At 45.4% G+C, this 26,267-nt stretch overlaps 1 protein-coding gene across 2 annotated transcripts in view; it reads left to right on the forward strand.

The window, feature by feature from the left end:
* Window positions 1-10,828: 10,828 nt before the first annotated feature.
* DAPP1 (dual adaptor of phosphotyrosine and 3-phosphoinositides 1) overlaps window positions 10,829-26,267 on the forward strand; it is a 36,649-nt gene continuing 21,210 nt past the window's right edge. For both annotated transcript variants that reach the window (XM_066632060.1, XM_066632062.1), the window contains exon 1: window positions 10,829-11,045. In XM_066632060.1, coding sequence (XP_066488157.1) covers window positions 10,948-11,045 — 98 coding nt within the window. In that variant the 5' untranslated portion in view covers window positions 10,829-10,947. The remainder of the gene's footprint in view (window positions 11,046-26,267) is intronic.

Below are 26,267 nucleotides of genomic sequence, written 5' to 3' on the forward strand. Positions count from 1 at the left end.
CTTCTTTTGCTTTTATTTTGCAGAACACTATGTGCATATAAAGTGCTTGGTGTAACTCAGCTTCGCTGTGAATGAGTTCTTTTTTCCACAGCTCTGCTAACAGACCTTAGGTCTGAACCCATATCAAGTTCGAAACAATGATTTGTGAGGTGCTGTCAAATCAGGATATCAAACCACGGTCTGAAGCTGGTTTGCTAATCACAGGCTGCACTAACTGTCAGTTGCTGTTACATCTGAATTCACAGATCATAGTCATGGCAGCTGCTCCACCTGGAGGCTGCTGCACAGTGGAGTATGGAATTTATAAAGCTAAATGCAAAACAACTGGAAAATGAAAGCAGACAAGGAGCTCTAAACCATGGCTAGCTGTTGTGTGTGTGGTTTGGCTTGTTAATTATGGTTAAAACAAACCATGGTTCAATGTGATTTCTGAATTGAGCCAGGGAAAATAATCTATTTTGCATTACCTTCAAGATTTCAGTCTTTAATGTCTCTGGAGGTTTGTACACAGGCACTGGCGTTCCTAGGGGGGGTAAGTGGGGCAAAAGCCCCGGGCACTGACCTTCCAGGGCCCCCTCAGAGCCTTGCCCTGCCCCCACCAGGAGGAGCGCCCAGGAGCGCTGCGGAGAGGGAGCTTGCTGCCTCTCTATCAGCGCCTGGGCGCCGACTGAGCCGCCCCTCCCCTCCCCTCCTCCTTTATAAGAGGATAGGAGACAGGCGCCCTAGAGAGGCACTTACACTCTAGGGCGTCCATCTTGTCTCCTCCTATAAAGGAGGAGGGGAGAGGGGGTGGTCCAGTTGGCGCCAAGATGCTGCCTGGGAGGCAGCGTGCGGCTGCCTCCCAGGAGGGCTCCTGGGTACCCCTGCTCTGCCTCTGAGGGCATCCCTCAGGGGCGGAGCAAAAGCATTGCACGCCCCCTCTGACTTTGGAGGTGTCGTAAACTTGGGTCTCACTCCCAGGGTTTTGGGTGCTCAGAGTTGTTGGTTCTGAACCCTAGAGCTCTCAAAGATCCCTGGTCGGTAGTACTGCCACCACCCTATAAGAGCCAGTGCCTCAGTCCAGGGAAACCAAGACCCTTTAGGCTTAACTATATCCCTTGTAGGCACTGAGCACTTTCTTTACTTAAAGTCTCAGTCCTCAAGTTTCTAGTCCACAATGAGGATTTTTGGTAGCTTGCTGAACGGCTAGGCAGGATTCTGAACCTTTGTCCCCAACAGACAATGAACCAACACGGTAAAAAGATTTCCTACTTTATTAAATACATAAGGTTACAAAAAGGTTACAAAAGGCAGCAAATGCTAGAGGCATAAAAACTTCTAGGAAATATCAGCATAAAACAACAAAGCTAACTTGCTAACTCTATTATTCTCTAACCCTCACCTGGGTCAGCTTCTTTTGCAGATCCTCAGGCCAGTTACCTATGGCCACATGGTCCTGACGCGGCAGGATGTGCACCCACCACCTCTCTCACCCAGAGACAAGGAACAAAGACCCTTTCCTCCGGAAGTGGGGCTGGAAGCTCACCCTCTCAGCTCTTCCCTCCCCCTTGGAGATCTACAGCTGCATTCCATCCTTGATGGGCATCTTTCTGGCTCCTAGGTGCTACATAATCACCATCCATTGAGATGTAAATCCTAGCAGCCAGGAAATGCAAGCCACTTCTGTGTTACTGTTTTAGCTTGGTTCAGGCCTTGCAGTGCTACTAGGCCTGAACTGTACATATCCATGACAGGAGGGAACATGCTTCCCAGCTGGGTTGCCCTACTCTGCCACTGAGGGCGTCCCTCAGAGGTGGAGCGGAAGCAGCGCATGCCCACTCCAACTTCAGAGGGGACACGCGCTGCTTCCCGGCCAGGTTGCCCTGCTCTGCCTCTTAGGGCGTCCCTCAGGGGCGGAGCGGCAGTGGCGCGTGTCCCCTCCGACGTCGGAGGGGACACGCGCCACTTCCCAACTATGTCGCCCTACTCCACCGCTGAGGGCGCCCCTCAGGGGTGGAGCAGAAGTGGCACGCACCCCCTCCGACGTCGGAGCGGACGCGCGCCACTTCCCCGCCCCCACAGAGCAAGCTGCGCAGAGGTCTACACTGCAGTGGTCTGGGGCCACTGGGAGCAGCCCCAGACTGCTGCCATGGAGACCCCTGCAGCACGGAAGGCTCCGTGAGGGCCTCGGCTGCCTCCTCCATTCCCCCTTGTTTCCAAAGCGGGAACAGAGGAGGAGCTGCACGGAAGTAATTGCGGTGACGATGACGTCACCGCAATTACTTCCGGGTCATGTGTGCAGGGGGTGGAGAAGGGGGTGAAACGGGGTGTGGGGGGCTGAATTCTGGGGGTTGCCCTGGGTGCGGGGACTTCCAGGAATGCCACTGTACACAGGGGAAGGGGTGATGGCCATTTCCTGGTACTTGTCACAAGATCAGTAATCTAAAGAACACTGGTTCTGATCACGGAGGTTCCACTGAGCTATCAGAACTAATAGGTGAAGCTATAAATCTGTTCAACATGAATTCATCTCATCCTCTACTCTGGTGAAAATTCCACCAGTTTTTTATGCAAAGAGTTTGTCCTGAACCTGCTGCCATTCAGCTTCACTAGATGACCCAAAATTTAATTCCTTCTGTTGTGCACCCCCTCCCCACCCTTCACCTGGTGATGCACATAGCAGAATGAGATGGCAGAGTTTTGAAGTGGTAGAACAGACTGCACCACGGCCCATGAGAAGGCGTGCAGGGGGTAAATTGTACCTGGGCCCAGGTCAAAAAGGGGGTCTGGGAGCCAAAGAAGGGGGTCCAGAAATTCCCTGGAATCTCAAATGGCCTTGTGGAGAGTGATAATGGAGGCAAGGCTGACCAGGAGGTCAAGTCTACCTGTTGGGTAGACAGGACCTCAGCATTAGGAAGTCCAGTAGACCTGGGCTCCAGAGACCTTTCTGGATGTTGCTACTTTCCTCTGCCCCCAATCCACCCCCATTCCACCCACCTCTGTCCCCACTCTTCCCCTGCCCTGTTTCGCCCCTTCCCTTCCCCGAAAAGTAAGTTGTACTCCCTGATAAAATTCCTCCTGCAGGTTCTGGACTGTACCATTTCAGATTGAAGGACCAATTTCTTTTTTTTAATGTCTGAGCCTTCCTGCAAGTAACAAACCATAACCTCCCAACATGTTGAAACCAAGCAAAGCATGGAACAGTGTCAACTGTACACAGGCAATATTCAAATTGGCATTGCCCAATTGCATTCAGAGATGGTACAGTCCACTCTACCACTTTATGACTCTACCATCTCATTCTGCTACATGTGTAGATCAGATCCTATATACCTCCTCCACTCACCCAAACAAAAAAGCCTGAACTTCTTTGCACTGTTGGCACGAAAAAGGAAGTGGTGGGTGGACTGCGCAATGCTAGAGGATATTGGACAAGTCAAGGCAATTGCAGTGCAATCTCAACAGTGTCCCAACATTACCATCACTTTATTTCATGGCATAGGCAGTGAGTGGCCCTATTCCTTCTTTGGCAGCTTTTCTATCTCATTCGTGTTTCTTGACAGGGATAGTCTGTTTCTGAGTTCCTTCCCGCCTTACTTTCATCCAAAGACACCAACTGCTTCTCTTTGCTCAACATCTCATGCAGTAACTCCCATTTCCTCATTAGGGTGGAACTGTGGCCACAGCACTAAGCAAGGGCTCTGTTTCCCTGAAGGGTGCCTCAACTCTTCCGACAATGCAGAAGGAGAGCATAGCAGACAAAAGAGGCTGGGACATGAAGGGTGAATCCCCACTCTGTGTGCTCACTCTCAGTGTCCTCTTGGGAGGCAGGAGGGACTCTACTTGAAAGAGTCAGTTTTAGCATTGCTTTGAAACAGTACTTTCTTGGTCCCCCAGCTGTCTACATCCTTCCCATCCTCTCAAAAAGAAACCTTGAATTTTAGGGTCAACCTGCACATGCAGATAAATCGTGGGACAGAGTTCCAGAGAATCATTGTATTCCCCTCAGCAGAATCACAGATAGCTAGCAGGGTGGAAAGCAGGAAGTATAGGTCCCTGGGGACCGCTGAGATTGACAGCAAAGCCAACAGGCAGGTTTGCAGAAGAGCTGGGGCTGGCAGGCCATCAAACCTATTCAGGGCTGACTGTTCTCCAGGGCCAAGCAAGCTCATGCCTAGCCCGGCTGTGGGAAGGCACCCTGGATGATGTAGGAATTGAGTTTTTAAGTTATTTCTATACTAGTCTGCTAATCGCTTTCCAGTTCAAAGCAATTTACACTCAAAGGAGAGAAACAGAGAAAAATAATCCAATTATATTTATATTTTTATATATAATTATATTAATATATAATAGTCCAATGGGCAGGAGGTCTGGCTCAGTTGGTAGAGCTGCCACCTTGTATGCCTGAAGATCTGAGGCTGCCAGTTCGAAACAACCAGAAGTACCCTAGAACTGACGACATGCTGATATACATGCTGATATGCCCTAATGAAGAGAATAAAAAGGAACATAAACTGTGGCAAAAGAAATGTAAGAAGGTGATAGGGGAGGCCAAGCGAGACTATGAGGAACGCATGGCCAGCAACATTAAGGGGAATAATAAAAGCTTCTTCAAATATGTTAGAAGCAGGAAACCCGCCAGAGAAGCAGTTGGCCCTCTGGATGGTGAGGGAGGGAAAGGGGAGATAAAAGGAGACTTAGAGATGGCAGAGAAATTAAATGAGTTCTTTGCATCTGTCTTCACGGCAGAAGACCTCGGGCAGATACCGCTGCCCGAACGGCCCCTCCTAACCGAGGAGTTAAGTCAGATAGAGGTTAAAAGAGAAGATGTTTCAGACCTCATTGATAAATTAAAGATCAATAAGTCACCGGGCCCTGATGGCATACACCCAAGGGTTATTAAGGAATTGAAGAATGAAGTTGCAGATCTCTTGACTAAGGTATGCAACTTGTCCCTCAAAACAGCCACGGTACCAGAAGATTGGAGGATAGCAAATGTCACGCCTATTTTTAAAAAGGGAAAGAGGGGGGACCCGGGAAACTATAGGCCAGTCAGCCTAACATCCATACCAGGTAAGATGGTGGAATGCCTCATCAAAGATAGGATCTCAAAACACATAGACGAACAGGCCTTGCTGAGGGAGAGTCAGCATGGCTTCTGTAAGGGTAAGTCTTGCCTCACAAACCTTATAGAATTCTTTGAAAAGGTCAACAGGCATGTGGATGCGGGAGAACCCGTGGACATTATATATCTGGACTTTCAGAAGGCGTTTGACACGGTCCCTCACCAAAGGCTACTGAAAAAACTCCACAGTCAGGGAATTAGAGGACAGGTCCTCTCGTGGATTGAGAACTGGTTGGAGGCCAGGAAGCAGAGAGTGGGTGTCAATGGGCAATTTTCACAATGGAGAGAGGTGAAAAGCGGTGTGCCCCAAGGATCTGTCTTGGGACCGGTGCTTTTCAACCTCTTCATAAATGACCTGGAGACAGGGTTGAGCAGTGAAGTGGCTAAGTTTGCAGACGACACCAAACTTTTCCGAGTGGTAAAGACCAGAAGTGATTGTGAGGAGCTCCAGAAGGATCTCTCCAGACTGGCAGAATGGGCAGCAAAATGGCAGATGCGCTTCAATGTCAGTAAGTGTAAAGTCATGCACATTGGGGCAAAAAATCAAAACTTTAGATATAGGCTGATGGGTTCTGAGCTGTCTGTGACAGATCAGGAGAGACATCTTGGGGTGGTGGTGGACAGGTCGATGAAAGTGTCGACCCAATGTGCGGCGGCAGTGAAGAAGGCCAATTCTATGCTTGGGATCATTAGGAAGGGTATTGAGAACAAAACGGCTAATATTATAATGCCGTTGTACAAATCGATGGTAAGGCCACACCTGGAGTATTGTGTCCAGTTCTGGTCGCCGCATCTCAAAAAAGACATAGTGGAAATGGAAAAGGTGCAAAAGAGAGCGACTAAGCTGATTACAGGGCTGGGGCACCTTCCTTATGAGGAAAGGCTACGGCGTTTGGGCCTCTTCAGCCTAGAAAAGAGACGCTTGAGGGGGGACATGATTGAGACATACAAAATTATGCAGGGGATGGACAGAGTGGATAGGGAGATGCTCTTTACACTCTCACATAATACCAGAACCAGGGGACATCCACTAAAATTGAGTGTTGGGCGGGTTAGGACAGACAAAAGAAAATATTTCTTTACTCAGCGCGTGGTCGGTCTGTGGAACTCCTTGCCACAGGATGTGGTGCTGGCGTCTAGCCTAGATGCCTTTAAAAGGGGATTGGACGAGTTTCTGGAGGAAAAATCCATTATGGGGTACAAGCCATGATGTGTATGCGCAACCTCCTGATTTTAGGAATGGGTTAAGTCAGAATGCCAGATGTAGGGGAGAGCACCAGGACGAGGTCTCTTGTTATCTGGTGTGCTCCCTGGGGCATTTGGTGGGCCGCTGTGAGATACAGGAAGCTGGACTAGATGGGCCTATGGCCTGATCCAGTGGGGCTGTTCTTATGTTCTTATGTTCTTATGTTCTTACTGATGACCCTCGGTGGCAGAGAGGAGTTGCCGTCAAGTGGATTGTGGGAGGTGAAGGGCCAGAGAGAGGCCAGACCAGGAAGGAATCCAGCTGGAACGAGGAGTTCTATGAAAGATTAGAACTAAAAATCCCTACGGGGGTTTAGAACAGCCTGCCTATGTAAACCGCCTTGGATTAAAGTCTGAGGAGAAATCTGACGACCAAAGAAAGGTGGTATATAAATACCTGTATAAAAAAATAAAATTATAAAAATACGCACACAATTTAAAAATATGAACATTGTATGAACTCACAGGCTAAATAAAAACAACAAAGAGTCTTGTGGCACTTTAAAAACTCACAAATGCATTGTAGCATATGTTTTTGTAAACCACAGTCCCCTTCATTATCTACATGAAATAAAATTTTTAGTAGACAAGTGTATAGATGGGGCCTTGTTATCCATGGGGGATTGTTCTCAGACCATCCCTCCTGCCCGTGGATACTGAAAACCATGGATAATGAATGTTTTTCACCCCTTTAAACCCTTGGGAGGCAACAAAAGCAGTGGAGGGAGCCCCCTCCAGAAGCTTCCCCCAGGCTCAGTATGACTTATATGGCATAAAATAGTCACTTCCGGTTTCCCAAGGGAAACTGAAAGTAACTTTTTATTCAGCCAAAAGGCCATTCTGAAGCCCACAGAGGCCACGGGCGGATAAATGAGCACCGCTTCGGTCACCTCCTGAGGGGTCAGGTGGGTCCAAGTCTGGCTCAACACAGGTCCAGGGGACATGCATTGAGCCAGATCCGTGGATACACAATCTATGGATATGGAGGCCCCACCCATATATATATGAGTGTGTGGACATGTGTATCAACATTAAAAATGAAACAGCAGAGTCAAATGCAAAGTGCCTAGTCCTGTGACAAAGTATACAAGCATGATAAAATTTGAGTTGCATTAATTGGTATTAACAACATCTTTCTAGTAATGCTGTCAATTAACAGATTAAAAAAATTGTTTCAGTTCAGACCTGAGTCCATGGTATCAAGCCTGGTTACAAATCCTAATTCAGCTGATTCATGTTCTGGTCTTCAAAGTTGTTCTGTTGAAAGACTATTAAGATCTACACAGAGTTTCCTGAAAGATTAAAATGCTTTCCCACAGGTTTCCAAACCTGTCATTCCTGATTTCAGGTTTGTTTCCAAACAAACTTGTCCTATGCTTGTTCTATGTGGATAGTAAAAGAGCACTGCCTGTAGATAATAGTGTATATCAGGGGAGAGGATGAGCAAGTGAATGAGCTTCTAATGTTACTGGATGCTGACATCACTGGGGGCTTTAATGGTGTTGCATGAGCAGATGGGGGACACAGTTGGCATTGGAGTTTATGGAATGCTCTGCTCCTGAGTTTGTATACTTTAATATAGTTGGTGAATCAGGTGAATCATTTTTTAGACTAAGAGGTTGTTCAAGGCCTGGGAGAAAAGCGTCACTGTCCAGAATGGGCTGTATGTCATTGATATGTTGGGATAGCTTTAGTAGAGAGCTGGATACAACATGCAGGGGCGATTGCATTTTCTCTTCCAAGCCACATGTAGGAATCCATAGAGTGAACATGTGAAACCACTTGGCAAGTATTATAGGTTGCAAAATAGCAATTTAAAAAGTAGCAACAAGAGTTTAGAGTTGTGTGAATGTTCCAACCTCTTTGATGTATGTAGATTGGTGTGTTGCTTTCTAATGGTGCAGCTTGTTATGGTAGATGCAGTTGACTGGCCTCATTTTGTTCTTTCCAAGGAATAATCCTCCAGATGAACTGAGGTTTTGGGACGCAGGCCAACAAACTTCCTGCTGCTCAAAGGCTGCCTGTGACTGCAGTGTGCATTTTCACTGTGGCTTCAAGTATTAATGTAGTTCATTAACAGGCAAGACCTTCAGGCAAGACCTGTAGCATTTTATTGTAGATCTGTATTGATCAAAGATTATGATTTCTTCCAATTGATCAAAATGCTGTTAATTCTGTCCCAGGACAAGGTTTTAACCTCTACAGCACAACTGATGCATGTTTCTCTACTGAGCTACTTTATAGTCTTTGCAACCCCCACAGTTATAATTCTCAGATAGCAAACTCACACGGGGCTATTAAGGTCCCCCACGGAAGATGTGCATGAGCATGCCCCCCTCCCAGCGCACTTTTCTCGTTCCCCTGATAGTGCAAGAGGCTGGTGGTGGTGGTAGTTGATCTGAACCTCCCCCTCGTAAGTGATCGGCATCCTTTCCTGGAGAAACTACATACACTGGGAGGTTCGTGATCGGATCTCCTACTGTCCTTTTCTTAAAACAAGCAAGGGAGCATAATTTGGATGAGAGCTCAGGGGTAGAGAAAAGATTTTATTACCCCCTCCTTGCTGACTCCTCAGTTCAGAGTTTGTTGTCCCCACCCCCAAGCTTCTAATAAAGGCTGTAGCCTTCCCACTGATGCTTCCTGAAGAGGTGAACTGGCACAACATGCTTCATGACAGGTTTGCGACACTGTGAGGATTGCACACCCTGCCGGCTCAGGGCAAGTATAGGATTGTGCCATAAGTCTGCAATCTTATGCATGCTTACTTTAAACCCCACTGAACAAAATGGAACTTGTTCTGTGAGGTTCAGTGGGGCTCACAATGGGACCTGAACAAAATGGGTACACATGCTTAAGATTGCATTACATATTGCCAAAGCAGAAATGGGAGGGGCAGGCTTCTCACGTCAGAGCTATGTGACCAGCTAGCGTGCAAGTGTTGTGCTGCTGTCATTCTTTCCAGCTGTGTCACACTGCTTTTGGGTTAACTGAGATCAGCATAGTCCCCATATAGCCTGCAGGTGCCAACAGCCATGCTGAATCAGTGTGAGTAGCATCTCTGAAAATTTCTTCATCCAGCCGAAAGAAAGAAAGAAAGAAAGAAAGAAAGAAAGAAAGAAAGAAAGAAAGAACATATTGAACCACATTTGCAGCTTGTCTTGCCAAAGGGCCTCAGGGAGACATATACCGTATTTATCGGCGTATAACACGCACTTTTTCCCCCTGAAAATAGGGGGCAAATGATGTATGCGTGTTATACGCCGATGTCCAGGGAACGGAATCCTCTTTAAGGGATCCCGTTCCCAATAGTGCCTAGCAGCGGCGCAGCGTCGTGACGTGATGTCAGCGCTGCGCCCGCCGCATATTATCACAGCCGCTGGCAGCTGATGAATATGGTAAGTGGAGACCCTTTCTTTGGGGAGGGGAGGGGGAGGGATTGAGGTGAGGTGGCATAAGTAATGCTTTGGATGGTGAAGAAGATGAGCTGATTTATGAAGATAGTAGCAGTGAAAGCAGCAGTGTTCATTGCGATTTTGAAGATAGCAGTGAAGATGAAGAGTTTCTTGGTTTCCCAGATAGTGATTTCTGAGTAAACTTTTGTAAAAACAAAATATCCAAGTTTCTTTTGTTAAAACAGTTGCTTTTACTGTCCTTTTACATTATTTACCTTATATGTGGTAATAATATTAATAAAAAAAAGTTCTGAGCTACCCTTATTTTTTTCCTGAAATTTCCCTCTTAAAATGAAGATGCGTGTTATACGCCTGTGCGTGTTATACGCCGATAAATACGGTATGTGGTTGTCTCTTTTGATTAGCTTCAAAACAACCCTGTAAGGTAGATTAGGCAGGGAAATTGCAACTTGCCCAAGGTGGCTCACTGTGCTTAATAGCTGTGTATTTATGTTAGATTTCCAGCCTCCAAGTTTAACACTGCAGCCACTTCTCCACGAGGGCTCTGAAGAAACACTTGAAATCTTGGATACCACTTGCCCATCGGCCCCAGTTCTGAATGACACAATCCTGAAAACAGGGTGAAATGTGCATTAAGAGAACATGGAATGCACCTGGCTGTGTGATGAAGCAGCCCTGCAATTCCTTCCCTCCTTTCTTCAAAATAATCCAATATCTTACCATACGACCTCATAAGCTTGCAGGAAGTTTCAGGTGGCTTTTCTGAAGCAAAATCCTAAATGTGTACAAGCACTCATTTGGATGCACTCATGCTCAGAGACGAAGCCTTGCCCAGACAATGCCAGTTCCTTACACGCGTAACAGTGCATTCTAGTGCAGAGCAGTGGGAGAGGGGAAATAGCCCTGCCTGCATTCTCAAAAGCGCCTTCCCTGCTCGCTGCCTGAACTGGAGAGGCAAGGGAGGGTACTTGGGTGCAGGCAGGGAGGGACTCATTTTCACTTCCTCATTTGCTCTGAACGGCTGCACAAGCTACAGCAACTTGCCCGCATTGTGTGGAGCTGCCTTGCTGTGAACAGAGGAGAGGCCGCAGCCCAAGAAAAGCAGGTCTGCCTGCTTCCCAGCTCTCCTCTCTTTTTGACTTTGGCCTGTGGTATCCTGAAGAGGAGCAGCAGCAGGTGTTTCGGATGGGCATAGCCGAAGTGGAAGGAGGAGGGAGGATGAGCTACCAGGAGGACCACCACTTGGGGCACAGTGATGTCGAAGAGGAGCTTCAGAACCTGGGGTAAGGAATGTGGCTGGGCCAGCCAGCAAGGGGCTCATGAGTTCTTCTGCTCCCAAGAAGGATGCTTATAGCTTGAAAATCCCTGGCATGATCCAGCTGAAGTAAGCTTAACAACAGATGGGACTTTCCTAATAGGTCCTGATGAAACCTCAGTTCTGCCTCAGAGCCACTGCTAGATAATCTAATGTGGTGTGTGTGCATTGGGTGCGTGTACGCGCATGTTCCTTTCCCTTTCTAATTCAGTAGGAGGTGTGTGTGTTTTCTCGATGCTGGAAACGGTGACTGACAGCTAAAACTTTAAAAAGATAAAAGCTCAGAGAGCCAGGATGGTTTAGTGGTTTTGGAATTGGACTTAGACCTGGAAGATCCAGATTCAAATCCCTGCTCAGCCATGAAGTTTCCTCGGTAACTTTGGGCTATTCACTCTCTCTCAGCCTCACCTACCTCGCTGGGTAGTTGTAAGAATAAAAGGAGGAGGAGAAGTATGTACACCACCCTGAGCTTCTTGGAAGAAGCGCAGTATAAAGACATGAAAAAATGAAAATGTTAAATGTTTGTTTTATGCCTTGCTGCTGTCTCCTAGGGATTTTTCTTTATTATGTTACACACTCCAGGAACTCTGTGCTGGAATGGTCCAGGGTACTGTGCTCAGCCTCTAAAGAAGTCCAAAAAATGTTATAAATCTTTAAAAAAAAAAAAGTTTACAGAATGGGGGAGACAGGCCTGGCACCTGGAGTTTATTGAGAAGTTGCTAAGGGCCCAGGGCCACGTCTGATCCCTAAAGCTACCTCGACACCCATTTCCTTTGTGCTGTGCTGGCAGAGCTGCTGTCCTAGTTAAGAGAGTTGCTTGGTCATCTCTTCTTGCCTCCCTTTCCATCAAGGTATTACCTGCTATCAAAGAGTTAATATTATCTCAACTCTTTGCCAAAGGTTCACTTCACAGCACTGCTCCATGTTCATCGACCATCTGAAATGCAGAGGGTGGTGACACGAGACAAGGTCTTCTCTTTAGGGAAGCAATTTTCAACCTTTTTCATCTCATGGCACACTGACAAGACGCTAAAATTGTCAAGGCACACCATCAGGTTTTGGCCACTGACAAGGCACACCATGCTGCTGGAAGGGAGTTCAAATCCCCCAAATTGCCCTATTAATAAATGAGCTTCCTGAAAGTTCTGCAGCACACCTGCAGACCATCTGTGGCACAGCAGTGTGCCACTGCACAGTAGTTGAAAATTGCTGCTGTAGGGGTTGTAGATTGTAGCCAGTGACAGATAGCGAGACAGTCTGCGATGCAAAATCACTGGTGCCTGTTTTATGGTGACATTGGTTTCTGATTGGACAGTTGCCTGCTGATGTCACAGCAGCCCTCACTGTGGCAACTCTCCAGCAGGCAACAATGTGCTAACTGTGGAACTCCCGGTGGATCCCCTCTTCTCTATACAACAAGCAGCCTGACAGGCCACTCTTTGCGCCTTCTTTATTCATTTCATTACAGTGTTTTTCTGCAGGGTGTTTGGAACTCAATAACATTTTATTCAACTGCGGATGCTTCTGTTGGGTCTTTTTCATGCTTTCACTTTTGAATTTGTTATGATGTTTTTATCCTTGCAAGTTGATTTGTGAACCCATTCTGAGTGGAAAAATGGGATAAACCTGCGTCCAATGAATAAAATGGAGGCATCCTGCTCTCCATTCTACACACAATGGTCTATTTCTGGAACTCCAAAGATAGTCTGGGCTTGTGCTCACCTGTTCCTCTCCTCACCACATCTCCTCCACTCTGTGTGATTACCTCTCTCCATTCCATGTTTTGTTGCAATCATACTTAAGCATTATATTTGAAATGCACATAGCTAAGGTTGGAGCCTCCCCTGCTCCCCTCCCCCAGCAGCTCCACTGCCCCTCTTACCTGGCACCTTCTTCCATGTGAATTCTCCAATTAAGCCATTTCTGCCCAACATTGCATATACACAACAGAGACCAAATGTATTCACCTGTGGACTAGGCAAAAATGGGTTAAAGCAGGAAGCAGAAAGCCAGGATTGCTTCCAGAGTGCGATACTTTTCCTCCTTTGTTTGAAGAGCCCACATGGAAGAAAGATATGTCTTGCTCTTTCCCACACTGGGCTTTTTTGAAGTGCCCAGTGGAGGAAGTTGAGGGAGGGAGCCAGACCTCCTTCCTCTATATGGGTTTTTTTACACAAAGCAGGCAATGCAGGGCACACTGGGATCATGTTGCACTGGCTGTTTGATTAAAGAGCCTGGTGGAGGAAGGTGACAGTAAGGAGGCCAGCTCCATCCATGATACCAGAGAGAGGGGATGTGGTGGGCATCTGTTCACACCCCTGGCTTGGGCCCTAATATGTCCCATGGAAATGTGTTCATTTTTGCTAGCTCTCAGCCTGTTCCTGATCTCCAAAGAGAGGTTGGAAGTCTGGAAAGCGATGTCTGAATTAAACAATTCTCATATTTCTCTATATGTCCTGCCTTTCTGTGGGGTCCTCTTGAAGTTTGCCTGGCTTCTCATGCCCCTAAAGAACTGTAACACTAAGCCAGAAATGTCAGAAAATTCTGAGATTTTGTTGTGGCTTTATACCATGAAGATTTGAGTTCTTGTGATCTTTTGAATAAGTAGCTATTGCTATATTTTTATTATTACATTACTTGTTTTGATGTAGTATATTTACCTCTCAAAATATGATGATTTAGCTGCTGAAAACCACATTGAACATATTTATGTGGGAACTTGCAGTGTATAGTTTATTATGGATGAGTTCAGAGGATGCCACCTGACCTGTAGCAGCATGTAGACTGTGGATCAGAGTCCTGTTAGGATGTCACCCCACATTATTGGGAGAAGAGAAGAGGCATGTCGGAAGGGGGCTGGGGTGTGCTTGGACATGTTTTAATTGTTCAAAGTGGCCCAGTGACTGACTGCCTCCCAAAGATATGTGTGCATGCATGTACGTTACTGCATCAGCAGCTCTACACCCTTGTGTGGTTTGCTCCAAGTATCCTAAACTGGGGCTAACCCACATCTGTCACTTAGCCAGGTGGAACATCTATGTGGGCTATGGACTGTTGCCATAGATCTGTGAGACTTAGGCCCAAATCCTAACCAACATTCCAGCACTGGCATAGCTGTGAGAGTAGGACTTGAGCTGCATCCTGCAGTTGGGTCGCACTCACGGAGGCCTCCTCAAAGTAAGGGAATGTTTGTTCCCCTACCTTGGAGCTGCATTGCCCTCATGCTGGTGCTGGAAAATGGATTAGGATTGCGCCCTTAAGGCCTAGTTCTCACTGAGGTGGTAAACATGTATCAGGTGAACCTCAGCTTGCAGGTGGGGGCTAAGATGACAGCACTAGCATTCCCAGAGGGGGGAAAGTTTTGCAGGGCACCTCACCGTGCCCTGTAGGATGCCCCTCCCTCTCACTGGGCAATGAGAGCAATGCAGTCACCTCCACTTTGCTCTTGCTGCCCAGAATGTCTCCAGGTGCAAACCTAGTTTGCATCACCTGGTGCGGGAGGCCGGTGTGTCACCCCCATGATGGACCTCCTCCCGTGCAGTGGGTGGGGCAGTGCCCTTGGTGGTGGGCATGATGATGTACTATTGCCCTGCCCCCACTGTTGTTTTGGCTATAACTTTTGAGAGAATAGAGATATTTTGGTGTGGGTTATTTCACTACATTCTTCGTAAAATCACACATCGAATGATATATAACAGGATGGTATTATTTGAAAATACAAAGGTTTAAAATTTTTTGACGAAGAGTGGTGTCACCCATGTGCATCACCCATTGTGGCCTGCACCCCCCTAGTAATGCCACTGCTCTGACGGCAAGGCAGAGGGGCAGCTTGTAGGGCACATTGAGACATCCTGAAAAACTTAGGGCTTTGCTCACCTCTGGGAACACCACTGGATGATAGAATGCCCCTCTGTACAAAAGAAGGAGATTCCCTGCATCTTCCCAGAAGTTAGTCTGTGACTTCATGTGTGAAAGGCCTTCTTTGCCAAGGGAGTGGTAAGATAGTTCTGTGGTTCAGATGCCCCTCATCTTTGACAGTTTTTTCACAACCATTTTTGTCTGTGAGCAGAAAATAATTGCAATGGAGACTTTCCATATAGAAGCCCAGTTTTGTAGATGGAAGGACTCAGAGTTTAAAGACTAAGGGCCATTTTGAATCTCACAGTGACTCTATTTCAACTTGTAGGTGGTGACTTTATTGTACATTGAACAGTGTATAAGTTTATAAAATGCTGACTTTATTGTATATTAAGTAGAAAATGTTCTCCATGTACAAGTTTGATGAAGTCAGCAAAGAGAGAGTAGGAGATTGTGATGGAGGGGAAGAGGGAACTAAAAGCTGTTATTAATAAAATAACAGTCAAAGGAGAGGGCTGTGTGATTACTTATTTGCATGAGGGAGGTTTGGTTACGTATATGTGCAGAGATACATTCGTCTGTTAATTACATTTTTGTTTCTGTTCTTCTTAAGGAGCTCAGTATGACATACATGGGGGCCTCCTGCTTGTGGGCTGCCCAGAGGCAACTGGTGGGTCACTGTGGGAAACACTGGCCAAGATGGAGACCTTTGGCCTGATCCAGCAGGATTTTTCTTATATTCCCCCTCCCCTGTTTTATCCTTGTATAAGTGTACTCTGAAAGTTAGGAATTGGCACGGGATCATCTTCTGATCTATAGGACTGGTTTAATTCTGCAACTCTTGAAATCTTGTTGCTATAATGGCTTATGCCTTTACTTGTGAACCCTCTTGAGAAATTTCTTGAATGCTGGTGTGCAAATACCCTTAAATGAAATGACTGAATGTGCAGTAAGTGTGTATGTGAAGAGATGAATACAAGTGGATTTTTAAATTTCCATGAGACTTCTGTTTATATCAGTAAGCAAGTGATGGTTGTGCAATGATGTTCTCTTATGTAAACATTCTGACTGGGCATTCCTTATCTTGGCACAAGTAGAAGTACAGGTGTGCCCCTGGGAGTTTCGTTCCAGAACCCTGAATAGTTAACTGAAACTACGGACACCAGAGAACACCCCCCCATCCTCAGTATCCATGGAATCACTTATCCACGGATCAGGTCCATAGGGTCCGCCAACATGTCCTGTGTGTGGCCCCTCCAGAGAAAAGTGTCTCCTCCCCTTGCCTCCGGAGGGTCTTTGAGCCCAGCAGTTAAAAAAAGCTGCTTCCGGTTTCTTCATGAAGTTTCTCTGGTTTCTCTGGAGGGCTTCCCTGGGCCTCCTAATGCCTTATAAGGCATTTAAAAAGTCACTTCCAGTTTCATGGAGAAATTGGAAATAGCTTTTTTTTACTGTAGGGCTCAGAGGACCCTGCAGAGAAGTCAGAGAAAGGGGCGGGCCCTGCAGACCTAATCTGCGGATACGTGAATCCGCAGATATGGCATCTGCAGACATAGGGCCCCCCCCTGTAATAATGGAAAAGTCTTCCTACCTTCTGTTGCATCAGGAAACTTAATGGCTTCTAATTGAAGCAGTGGAAAGCTGCAATGCTGTGCACACTTTCCTGGGTGCAAGGCCTATTGAACACAATGGGACTTACTTTTGAATAGACATGAATAGGCTTGTGCCTGAAATCTCCTTTGAGAGTTTAAAAAAGAAGGAAGATTCTTCTTGTACCTTTGAGACTTAACAGCACTATTGTGTAATGCAGTCCATATGTATACCAGTGGAGCACATTTCATCAGATGTTGGCTCTAGTTCTTAAGCTTGTGTCACAATAAATGTTGTTTATGAAGGTACCATTTGTTTGTGTCCATGTACTAAAAGAAATGTACTGTATTGGTTTTGAGATGTGTATGCTTCTGTAAGTCAAATTAGACAATAAAGCCAACATTTCTTTGCACACTGGGCTCTTGCTTTTAGAGGCTTGTGTGCTCTTTAGAGATAAGGAATCTCAAAGTAGAGATAAGGGGAAAATTTAAAAAGGGGCTTTCCTACTGCAGGTGTTCAGTTACCAAAGCAAAGCTGTGTTCTTATCACTGTAATTATCTTAAGAACATAAGAACATAAGAACAGCCCCACTGGATCAGGCCATAGGCCCATCTATTCCAGCTTCCTGTATCTCACAGCGGCCCACCAAATGCCCCAGGGAGCACACCAGATAACAAGAGACCTCATCCTGGTGCCCTCCCTTGCATCTGGCATCTTGTATAGCCATCACCTTTATACAAAAATGTCATTGTGTCTCTTTTGCATTTAATGGACATTTGGCTCCACCGTTTAGGCGCGTGTGTTTTTCAGGGTCCAAGCATAAAAGGAGATAGCTTACTTGTAGATCAGACTTGAGGATGTTTATACAAACTTAGTTTTCTGTATCTATACAGGATGTCCAGAGTCTGTAAGTTTTAAAATCTTAGCAGATTTGCTGAAACCAATCAAAACAGATCAAGCCACATACTGAGCAGTAAGTTGCTGGCTCAGGCTCAAACACAGAGAAAAGAGAAGTTGTACAGGAAACTCTGGGGCTAGGATCATGATGTGGCATATACAGTACTTATCTCTGTTTTCTAAACTATAAGTTTCAGAGTACCTGATGACATTTCATGTGTGCAAGCAGGAGTAGCCAATGGGCAGCCACTGCTGCTCTGGCAGAATATTCATTTCACCAGCACTGGCTGCTGAAAAGCAGCTGTAAAACATGCACTGGTAGTTCACATTGGTGGAGCACAGGCAGGAAGGCAGGATGAGGGTGGCCACAGGAGTGGGCAAATATCCCCCTTACACCAAAGAGACCTCAAGCAGTCGAAATTCCCCCGCAGGAAGTAGCAGAGGCCATGCCGGTGATGCTGTGTCAGTGCGAGGGAATTTAGTTAGGTTGGGGCTGTAACATTGGCAGTTAAGGAAAATGTATGTTTGTGGCCAAAAGTGTTGGAAGTTACCCAATTTAGGGCCCAATCCTATCCAATTTTCCAGTGCCAGTGCTGCTGTGCCTATAGGATATGCACTGCTTCCTGGGTTGGGGATGCAGTCACAGAGGCCTCCTTAAGGTATGGGAACATTTGTTCCCTTACCCCGGGGCTGCATTGCGGTTGCACTGGAGCTGGAAAGTTGGATAGGATTGGGCTGTTAATGGTAACTGTAAAACTGGCAGCTTTTAAAAGAAATGCCAAGAGATGGGAGAGTCCATCATATTGTCTAGTTCGGCTCTTATGAAAAGAGTTGTTAAAACCCTTTCTGGAGAGTTTCATAGCCAAGACAAAGAAGCTACCTCTGCAATCTTCTTAGGAATCTGAACATCATCATCTGCTTGCCCTCTATAAAACTCCAAGAACAACCAATGAGCAAATGGCATGGCTAACAGCCCAATCCTATGCATGTCTACTCAGAAGTAAGTCACATTAGAGTCAATGGGGCTTACTCCCAGGAAAGTGTGGATAGGATTGGGCTGTAAGCTGGTTGCCACAATTGATTTTTCAATGTGGTTTTCTGTTTATAGCTATTTTTTTGGCAGGGAGGTCAGCTGAACTGGAATGGCAGAAAGGCAAGATGAGGAAATCTTTAAAATCTTCTTAGAAACCTCAGTGACATCATGTTCTTGGCCTCAGTAACTTTCCTGTGTAGCATTTTGGACTCACCCATGACAAATAGCATGACTGGGTTCTTTTGGACATAATTTTCCATCTGTAAATAATAATTTTACTACTACTACTACTACTACTACTACTACTACTACTACTTTTTTGGTTGTTGTTGGTCAGCTGGTCTGAAGGTGGAACTGACAGAATCAGTGGCATACTGGAAGGTCTAGGGGGTCACTTGAGCACAGCAGCATGTTTGGGGGGGTGCCCCCCAGCCATGCTACCGCTCGTTCCTGCCCACTGCCTCCCTTTCGGAGGCCTTAGAAGGGCCGGAGAGGCCACATGCAGCTTTTCCGACCTTCCAAAGACCTTGAAAGGCCCTTGGGGGGCTGATAAACATCACTTTCTCTTTCACAGAAAAACTGGAAGTGATGTTATTATGCCCTTAGAGTCCTTTTCAGGGCATAATAGCCTCATTTATGGTTTCCCTGTTAAACCAGAAGTGATGTTTTTTGGCCTTCTGAGGGTTTTACAAGGCCTTTGCAGGGTCAGGGAGGCTGTGTGTGACCTCTCTAGCCCTCCAAAGGCCTCTGGAAAGGAGGCAGTGGGTGGGTCTGGTGGGGGGGGGGTGACAGCCTGGCTAGTGGGGGAGGTTCAACAGCTTGTGGTCATGCTCCAGGCAGCATCAGGGCCAGGATCACCACTGGACAGAATGACTATCCACAACAGACTAAGTTTTTGGTTTTTTTAATGAATTTTTAAAGTGGGTAGTTCAGTGGCCACAAGATCTGAGACACGGCACAATCCTAACCCACTTTCCAGCACTGACATAAGGACTATGCAACTCTGAGGTAAGGGAACAAACATTCCCTTACTTTGAGGAGGCCTCTGTGAGTGCCACCCAACCACAGGATGCAGCATGCATCCCATTGGCACAACTATGCCAGTGCTGGAAAGTTGGTTAGGATTTGGGCCACAGTCAACTAAAATGATAGCCTTGCTACCTCTGCACTTACTTCCTTTTTCATTAACACTTGTAGACTGTGTTTCCATCATAAAATGGGCTTGAAGCAGTTACCAAAGGCTAAAAGTGAAAAAACAAGCTAAGCAAAATCACCAGTGTCACTGAAACCACTGAAGTAGCAGAACAAGCCAAGCCAGCAGCTAGCAGTGAGCCAAACCAGAAAACAAAACACTTTGGGCAAGTAAACAGCATTTCAACCAGACCTCTAATGCAGGTTACAGAGCATGATTGCTTAGCGGATATCCCTGGGGACAGAGGTTCAAGGCTGTGCTAGCACTATGGAAAAAACCCTGGCAGTTCTAGAGTTTGCACCAAACTACATTTTTTGTTAAACAGTCATTTGGCCCTGCATTATTGTTTGTTAAAACCTAAATAACAGACCCTTGAGTGGGGAGGTAGTGAGTCAGGATTAGGACAAGGGAGCACAAGGACATATGTCAACACTCTTGCAGTCCATTTTAAAAGAACATGTGGTTGCTTTTGGTTTTATACCTCAAAATAACTGTAACAATGAAATTTAAAGTATTTATTTATTTTATTTAAGCATCAGAATTTTGCATTGGGTATATACAGCTTTATTATATGTATACATTGACACATTTTATTATAACAACTTCATCTTGAACAGAATCGGCAAGCTGCTTCTAATGAATGAACTGACTCAATAGACACCTGTGGCCTCAGCCATGGAGTTTTAAAATAGGCAAAAGAAGGTACTGTTTCCCATTAGTCTGTGGAATTTCATTGCCACAAGATGTGGTGATGGCCACTGGCTTGGATGTCTTTAAAGGGGGGTTGGATAAATTCAGGCAAGACAGGTCAGTGAATGGCTACTAGTCATGATGGGTATGTGCAACCTGCAGGGTCAGTGGCAGTCTGCCCCTAGATATCAGTTGCAGATGAAAAGTTGGCCTTTCTCTCTTGCTAGTGGGCTTCCCAGTGGGCTTCCCAGTGGCCACTGAGAAACAAGAAGCTGGACCAGATAGATCTTTTCGTTGTTCCAACAGGGCTTTTCCTTAAGTACTCATGTCTGAAGGGCTTGTTCTCATGTCCAGCACTGAAGGACTGAACAGGGTGATGTCATGGGCAAATATGCACTCCCCCAGCTGAAACATAGTAAATGTGACTAGAAAATTCATCTTCTTATTCCACCTGTTCCAAATGCCCTTCCAATGATTCTGCATGTTGCCCACAGTGGTGACTTCTGAAATGATCTGGTCCGGTTCTGTATGCTCTGCTCTTAAGAATTTGTGACAATATAACTCTTATTCTCTTGTCCTTCTGAACAAAAAATGCAATATACAGTAGTAACATATTGAAACTGAAAGAAGGCAAATGCGAGTTAGGAACTGGTATGAGGCCTTTGTTAATTGAAAAAAGGGGGGGAAGACTCTCTGTTTGATTTGGTCACAGTCTGGTTTGGCAGCAATGACAGCAGCCTCAGAGATGCCAAGTGTAATTAAAAACAACATTGTTGACTGCCTGTCATGGCTGATTTGCACTGGGAGGAATGATGACCTTTGGTAGGCTGACCTAAGATAACCTGTCAGATCTGACCCTGTTTTCTTTTTAATACACCATATTTTATTTTGAGTTACATGTACCTCCCTTGTTTAATTTGTGCATAGCTACTGGGAGAGCAATTTCTGTTGCCTGAGCAACTTGTCTATTGCATGCCCTAAAATTTCTTTAAAGGAGCTGTGGGGAGAACGGAGATTTCACTGCATATGCAAACAAAAATGGCCATCCTGTTCACTTTTAGTTGGGAGCAAGAACAAATGCAGATGTTAACACTTACCTGGTGATGTGGGATCTCATAATGTGATGGTGTTGATTGCAAATCACAAGCAGAAGACATGGTGATTTTTCTCCTGGCAATCATAGGGATCCCTTTTTTGGATTTCATTATGATAAAGACAATGAAAACCCATGATGTATCAACTAGTATGAAAAACAGCATGGCAGTAGGTTGGCCAGCTGCCCACATCTGACCTGGACTGTCCAGGTGACTACCAAAGTGACAACTCATGCTGAGAAAGAAAATCTCCAGGACTAGCTGTATTAGAGGTGGCAACCTTAAATGGCAGTGATCTACCCATTTTTCCATAGGTTCTTCATAGATATGTGGTGAACATTACATCTATGTTAGATATAGGCTTCCAGATAGGCATGCACAATCTTGAGCAGCTCTTTTTCATGTGCAACACCATGCATCCATAGTTGGATAGAATTACTTAGAAGTAAGCCCTCCTCTGTTCAGCTGAGGTTTCTCCTAGGTATACCTGCATATGATTTTAGCGATTGTGTGTGCTTGTCTTTTTCTTGTGTCATTGTTTGCATGGAGTAGGTTTTCCATTGCTGGCTATTTCACTATGCCAGATTGCCATGGTATCAGAGAATCAGAGTCTTGATCTTTGATTTGTTTCTCATTCTGGCACTTACTTAACCAATTCACTTTGAGCAACAGGTGCAGTTAAGGATTACCCTTTGATCTTTTCATATGTGCTGTGTAGGTGTTCTTAGCATAGTTTCTAATCTTAGTATTATTACATACTAGCTGCATTCATGTCTTCTATTTAGGGCTCTGGGTGTTTGCCCTGTTCCTCAATAGTTCTCCGATTTTGAACAAAGTAACTGAAATGTCGCACACACACACGACATATTTCTGGTAGGATAAATGTATGTGTATTCACTTGCTGTGTAGCGTTACAGCTACTTGCTGTAAAGCAGGGGTGCTCAATAGGTGGATCGCGATCTTCCCGTAGATCGCGAGGCAAAATGAGTAGATCGCGGAGTGCCGACCCCCCCTTCAGGTGCCTCTGGGAGGAAACGCCGGGAGTAAGGCCCATTGTATTCAATGGGGCTTACTCCCAGGTAAGTGTGGCTAGGATTGCAGCCTCAAAGCCTAATCCTAGGCATGTCTACTCAGGAGTAAGTCCTGTTATACTCAGTGGGGCTCTAGGTACACCAACATACATTGTTCACATAAATGTTATATGTTATGATGAAGCGAACATTGTAAAAAAAACTCTGGTAGATCTCCGGGCCTTGCTGGGTTTCAAAGTAGCTCTCGAACCAAAAAAGTGTGAGCACCCCTGCTGTAAAGTATTACAGCAAGTCCTTACTTAAAGTTGTCAATAGGTTTTTGGAAGTAAAACAATTTATGATGAAACCAATTTTACCATAGGCCAGTGTTTCTCAAATTGTGGATCGGGACCCACTAGGTGGGTCACAAGCCAATTTCAGGTGAGTCCCCATCCATTTCAATATTTTATTTATCATATTTTTAGACCTGATGCTACCATAGTATGTGACTGCATTTGGGGAATGTTACAGACCTGTACTTTTAACAAGTTACTATATGTATTCTTTTAACAATGCTTGTAAATGGGACTTAATCCTGGGTAAGTGTGGGTAGGGTTGTGAAAAATTTTCTTGCTTGATGATGTCACTTCTGGTCATTACATCACTTCTGGTGGCTCCTGACAGATTCTCATTCTAAAAAGTGGGTATTGGTGCTAAATGTGTGAGAACCACTACTATAGGCTAATTGATATAAGTAAACAAGGGTTAAGTTCCTACAGCATATTCCTAGTTGTACAAACATCACCAAACTTCTAAATAAATACTCCAAACACTTCTAATATTAAACACTGAAATTTTACCAGCACCAATACTACTGAAGGGCCCGGGGAGGGAGGAGGCAGGATTGGTGCTGCTTTTGGGTACCATATCCTGTTCTCCCTCCTGAGTCCAATCTGTTGACATGAGGCAGGTTGGACTTGCAGCAGTGATTTCGCTGGCACAGATCCAAGTAACCCCATAGCAGATGGCTGGGGCTTTTCCCAGGACAAGGGGATGAGTGTTCCCTTACCTCAAGGAGACCTCCAGCCTGCTGCTTGCCAGCTCTGGATGAACCCCACTGCATCAGCATTTGTTAGCATTGGACTGTGAGCTGCAAAGAAAGTCCAAATTTCATCCTACTATGAACTTGGTAGGTTCCAGTAGAACCATTTACAGCGGTGGTTATTATTATTATTATTATTATTATTATTATTATTATTATTATTATTATTATTATTATGTGTATATGATCATTATTAGCTGTCATTTTGATGTGAATAAGATGATGATGATGATGACGACGACGACGATCAGAATTTTAATAAACAACAGATGCAAGAACTAGAAATAACAACAAGAATGGTAACAGAGTGCATAGAAAAAATTAATAATTGGCCATCACCTGGAAATGACCAATTTCATGGTTTCTGGCTTAAACATCTGACCAGTTTGCACTCAATATTAGCTAAACAACTTAATGAAATTAAATTGATGAGTGGCTAACAATTGGAATGACATAATTCAAAAAGATCAGACCAAAGGGACAACACCAGGAAATTTTAGACCAAAAACATGCTTGTCAACAATGTTTAAACTGCTTACTGGCATAATAGCAGATAACATCATGGATCATTTAGAAGAAAATAATATCCTGCAAACAGAACAGAAAGGAAATAAAAGAAAAAGCAGGGGTGCAAAAGATCAACTCCTAATTGATAAAATACTTGAAAACTGTAAAAGTTGAAAAACAAATGTGCAGTTGATCGGTAGTTGGAAATCCCATAATATTTTCACATCTTCATTTTCAATGACTTTTTCAATTTTGTGGTCCCACCAGTTTGTGGCTGCAGGTAGCTTGTATTTTTTACAGATGTCCCAATGTATCATTATTGCTACCTTGTCATGCGTTTATTTGTAGTCTGTGTGGTCCTTTTTACAGCAACAAATTAGGTGGCCCACTGTTTCATCTGTTTCTTTACAGAGAAGGCACTTGTTGTTTGTTGTTATTTTTTCTACTTTTGCTTTATTGCATTTGTTCTTAATGCCTGTTCTTGTGCAGCCGGTATTAGACCCTCTGTTTCTGTCTTCAAGTTGCCTTTTTTGAGCCACTGCCAAGTCTTCGTGATGTTTGTTTTTTCCATTACAGTTTTTCCAGTTGTTATTATTATTATATTTTTGCACAGTCATGTTATTTTTGACTGGATTTTGTTTGCATCTACATATTGAGTCCTTCCCAAGGACCTAGGATAGGTAGCTATTTTTTGTCTTCATGATATTGCGTCACAAATATCTTCATAATATATGTGCTGTTGCTAGTAAGGCGGCCTTTTGTAATTGACTGATGGTGCCTGTGCTCATCCTGATGATGTCCAAGTGATTTTTCATGTGTTTCGGGATAGCACCCAAGGCCCCTATGACCATTGGGATTACTCTACTACTACTACTACTACTACTCATGTTGGCAACCTTCAGTCTCAAAAGACTATGGTATCGTGCTCTGAAAGGTGGTTCTGGAACAGCGTCTAATGTGGCTGAAAAGGCCGATTCGGGAGTGACAGTCCCTTCCACACTGGGAGCAAGTGCAGTCTGTCCCTGGGCTGTCTCCCTGGCTATGGGCCTTCCTTCTTTGCCTCTTTGCCTCAGACTGTTGGCCAAGTGTCTCTTCAAACTGGGAAAGGCCGTGCTGCACAGCCTGCCTCCAAGCGGGCCGCTCAGAGGCCAGGGTTTCCCACCTGTTGAGGTCCACTCCTAAGGCCTTCAGATCCCTCTTGCAGATGTCCTTGTATTGCAGCTGTGGTCTACCTGTAGGGCGCTTTCCTTGCATGAGTTCACCATAGAGGAAATCCTTTGGGATTCGGCCATCATCCATTCTCACAACATGACCAAGCCAACACAGGCGTCTCTGTTTCAGCAGTGCATACATGCTAGGGATTCCAGCTCATTCCAGGACTGTGTTGTTTGGAACTTTGTCCTGCCAGGTGATGCCGAGGATGCATCGGAGGCAGCGCATGTGGAAAGCGTTCAGTTTCCTCTCCTGTTGTGAGCGAAGAGTCCATGACTCGCTGCAGTACAGAAGTTTTCTTCGCTGTCCTGCTGAAGCAGGGCTTTGGAACTGCCACAGAAGGCACCTATCTCCGGACCAGATCAGACAGAAAGCTCTTCAACCTCTCCAGACTGAGAGCAAAGTCCAGCTGAAATGTCTGCGTGACTTCCTCTTTGCCGACGATGCAGCTATCACTACCCACTCTGCCAAAGATCTCCAGCAGCTCATGGATCGTTTTAGCAAGGCCTGCCAAGATTTTGGACTGACAATCTGCCTGAAGAAAACACAGGTCATGGTTCAGGATGTGGACTCACCTCCCTGCATTACAATCTCTGAGCATGAACTGGAGGTTGTCCATGACTTTGTGTACCTTGGCTCAACGATCTCCGACACTCTTTCTCTCGATACCGAGCTAAACAAGCGCATCGGTAAAGCAGCTACCACGTTTTCCAGACTCACAAAGAGAGTCCGGTCCAACAAGAAGCTGACGGAACATACCAAGATCCAGGTCTACAGAGCTTGCGTCCTGAGTACACTTCTGTACTACTACTACTACTACTACTACTACTACTACTACTGCATTGGTTACTAGTTGACTTGCTTGGCCGCACACAAGATGCTGCTTCAGCCTATGACCTGAAATTCTTCTAAAGAGCACCCTTCCCCCTATAAAACCCTATGATTGTCAAAAGCAATTCAGGCAATTGGTTCAATGGTGTGTGCTTTTTTTACGGCACGCGCAAATAC

Source organism: Tiliqua scincoides, chromosome 6 (assembly GCF_035046505.1).
Source record: "Tiliqua scincoides isolate rTilSci1 chromosome 6, rTilSci1.hap2, whole genome shotgun sequence".
Lineage (NCBI taxonomy): Eukaryota > Metazoa > Chordata > Lepidosauria > Squamata > Scincidae > Tiliqua > Tiliqua scincoides.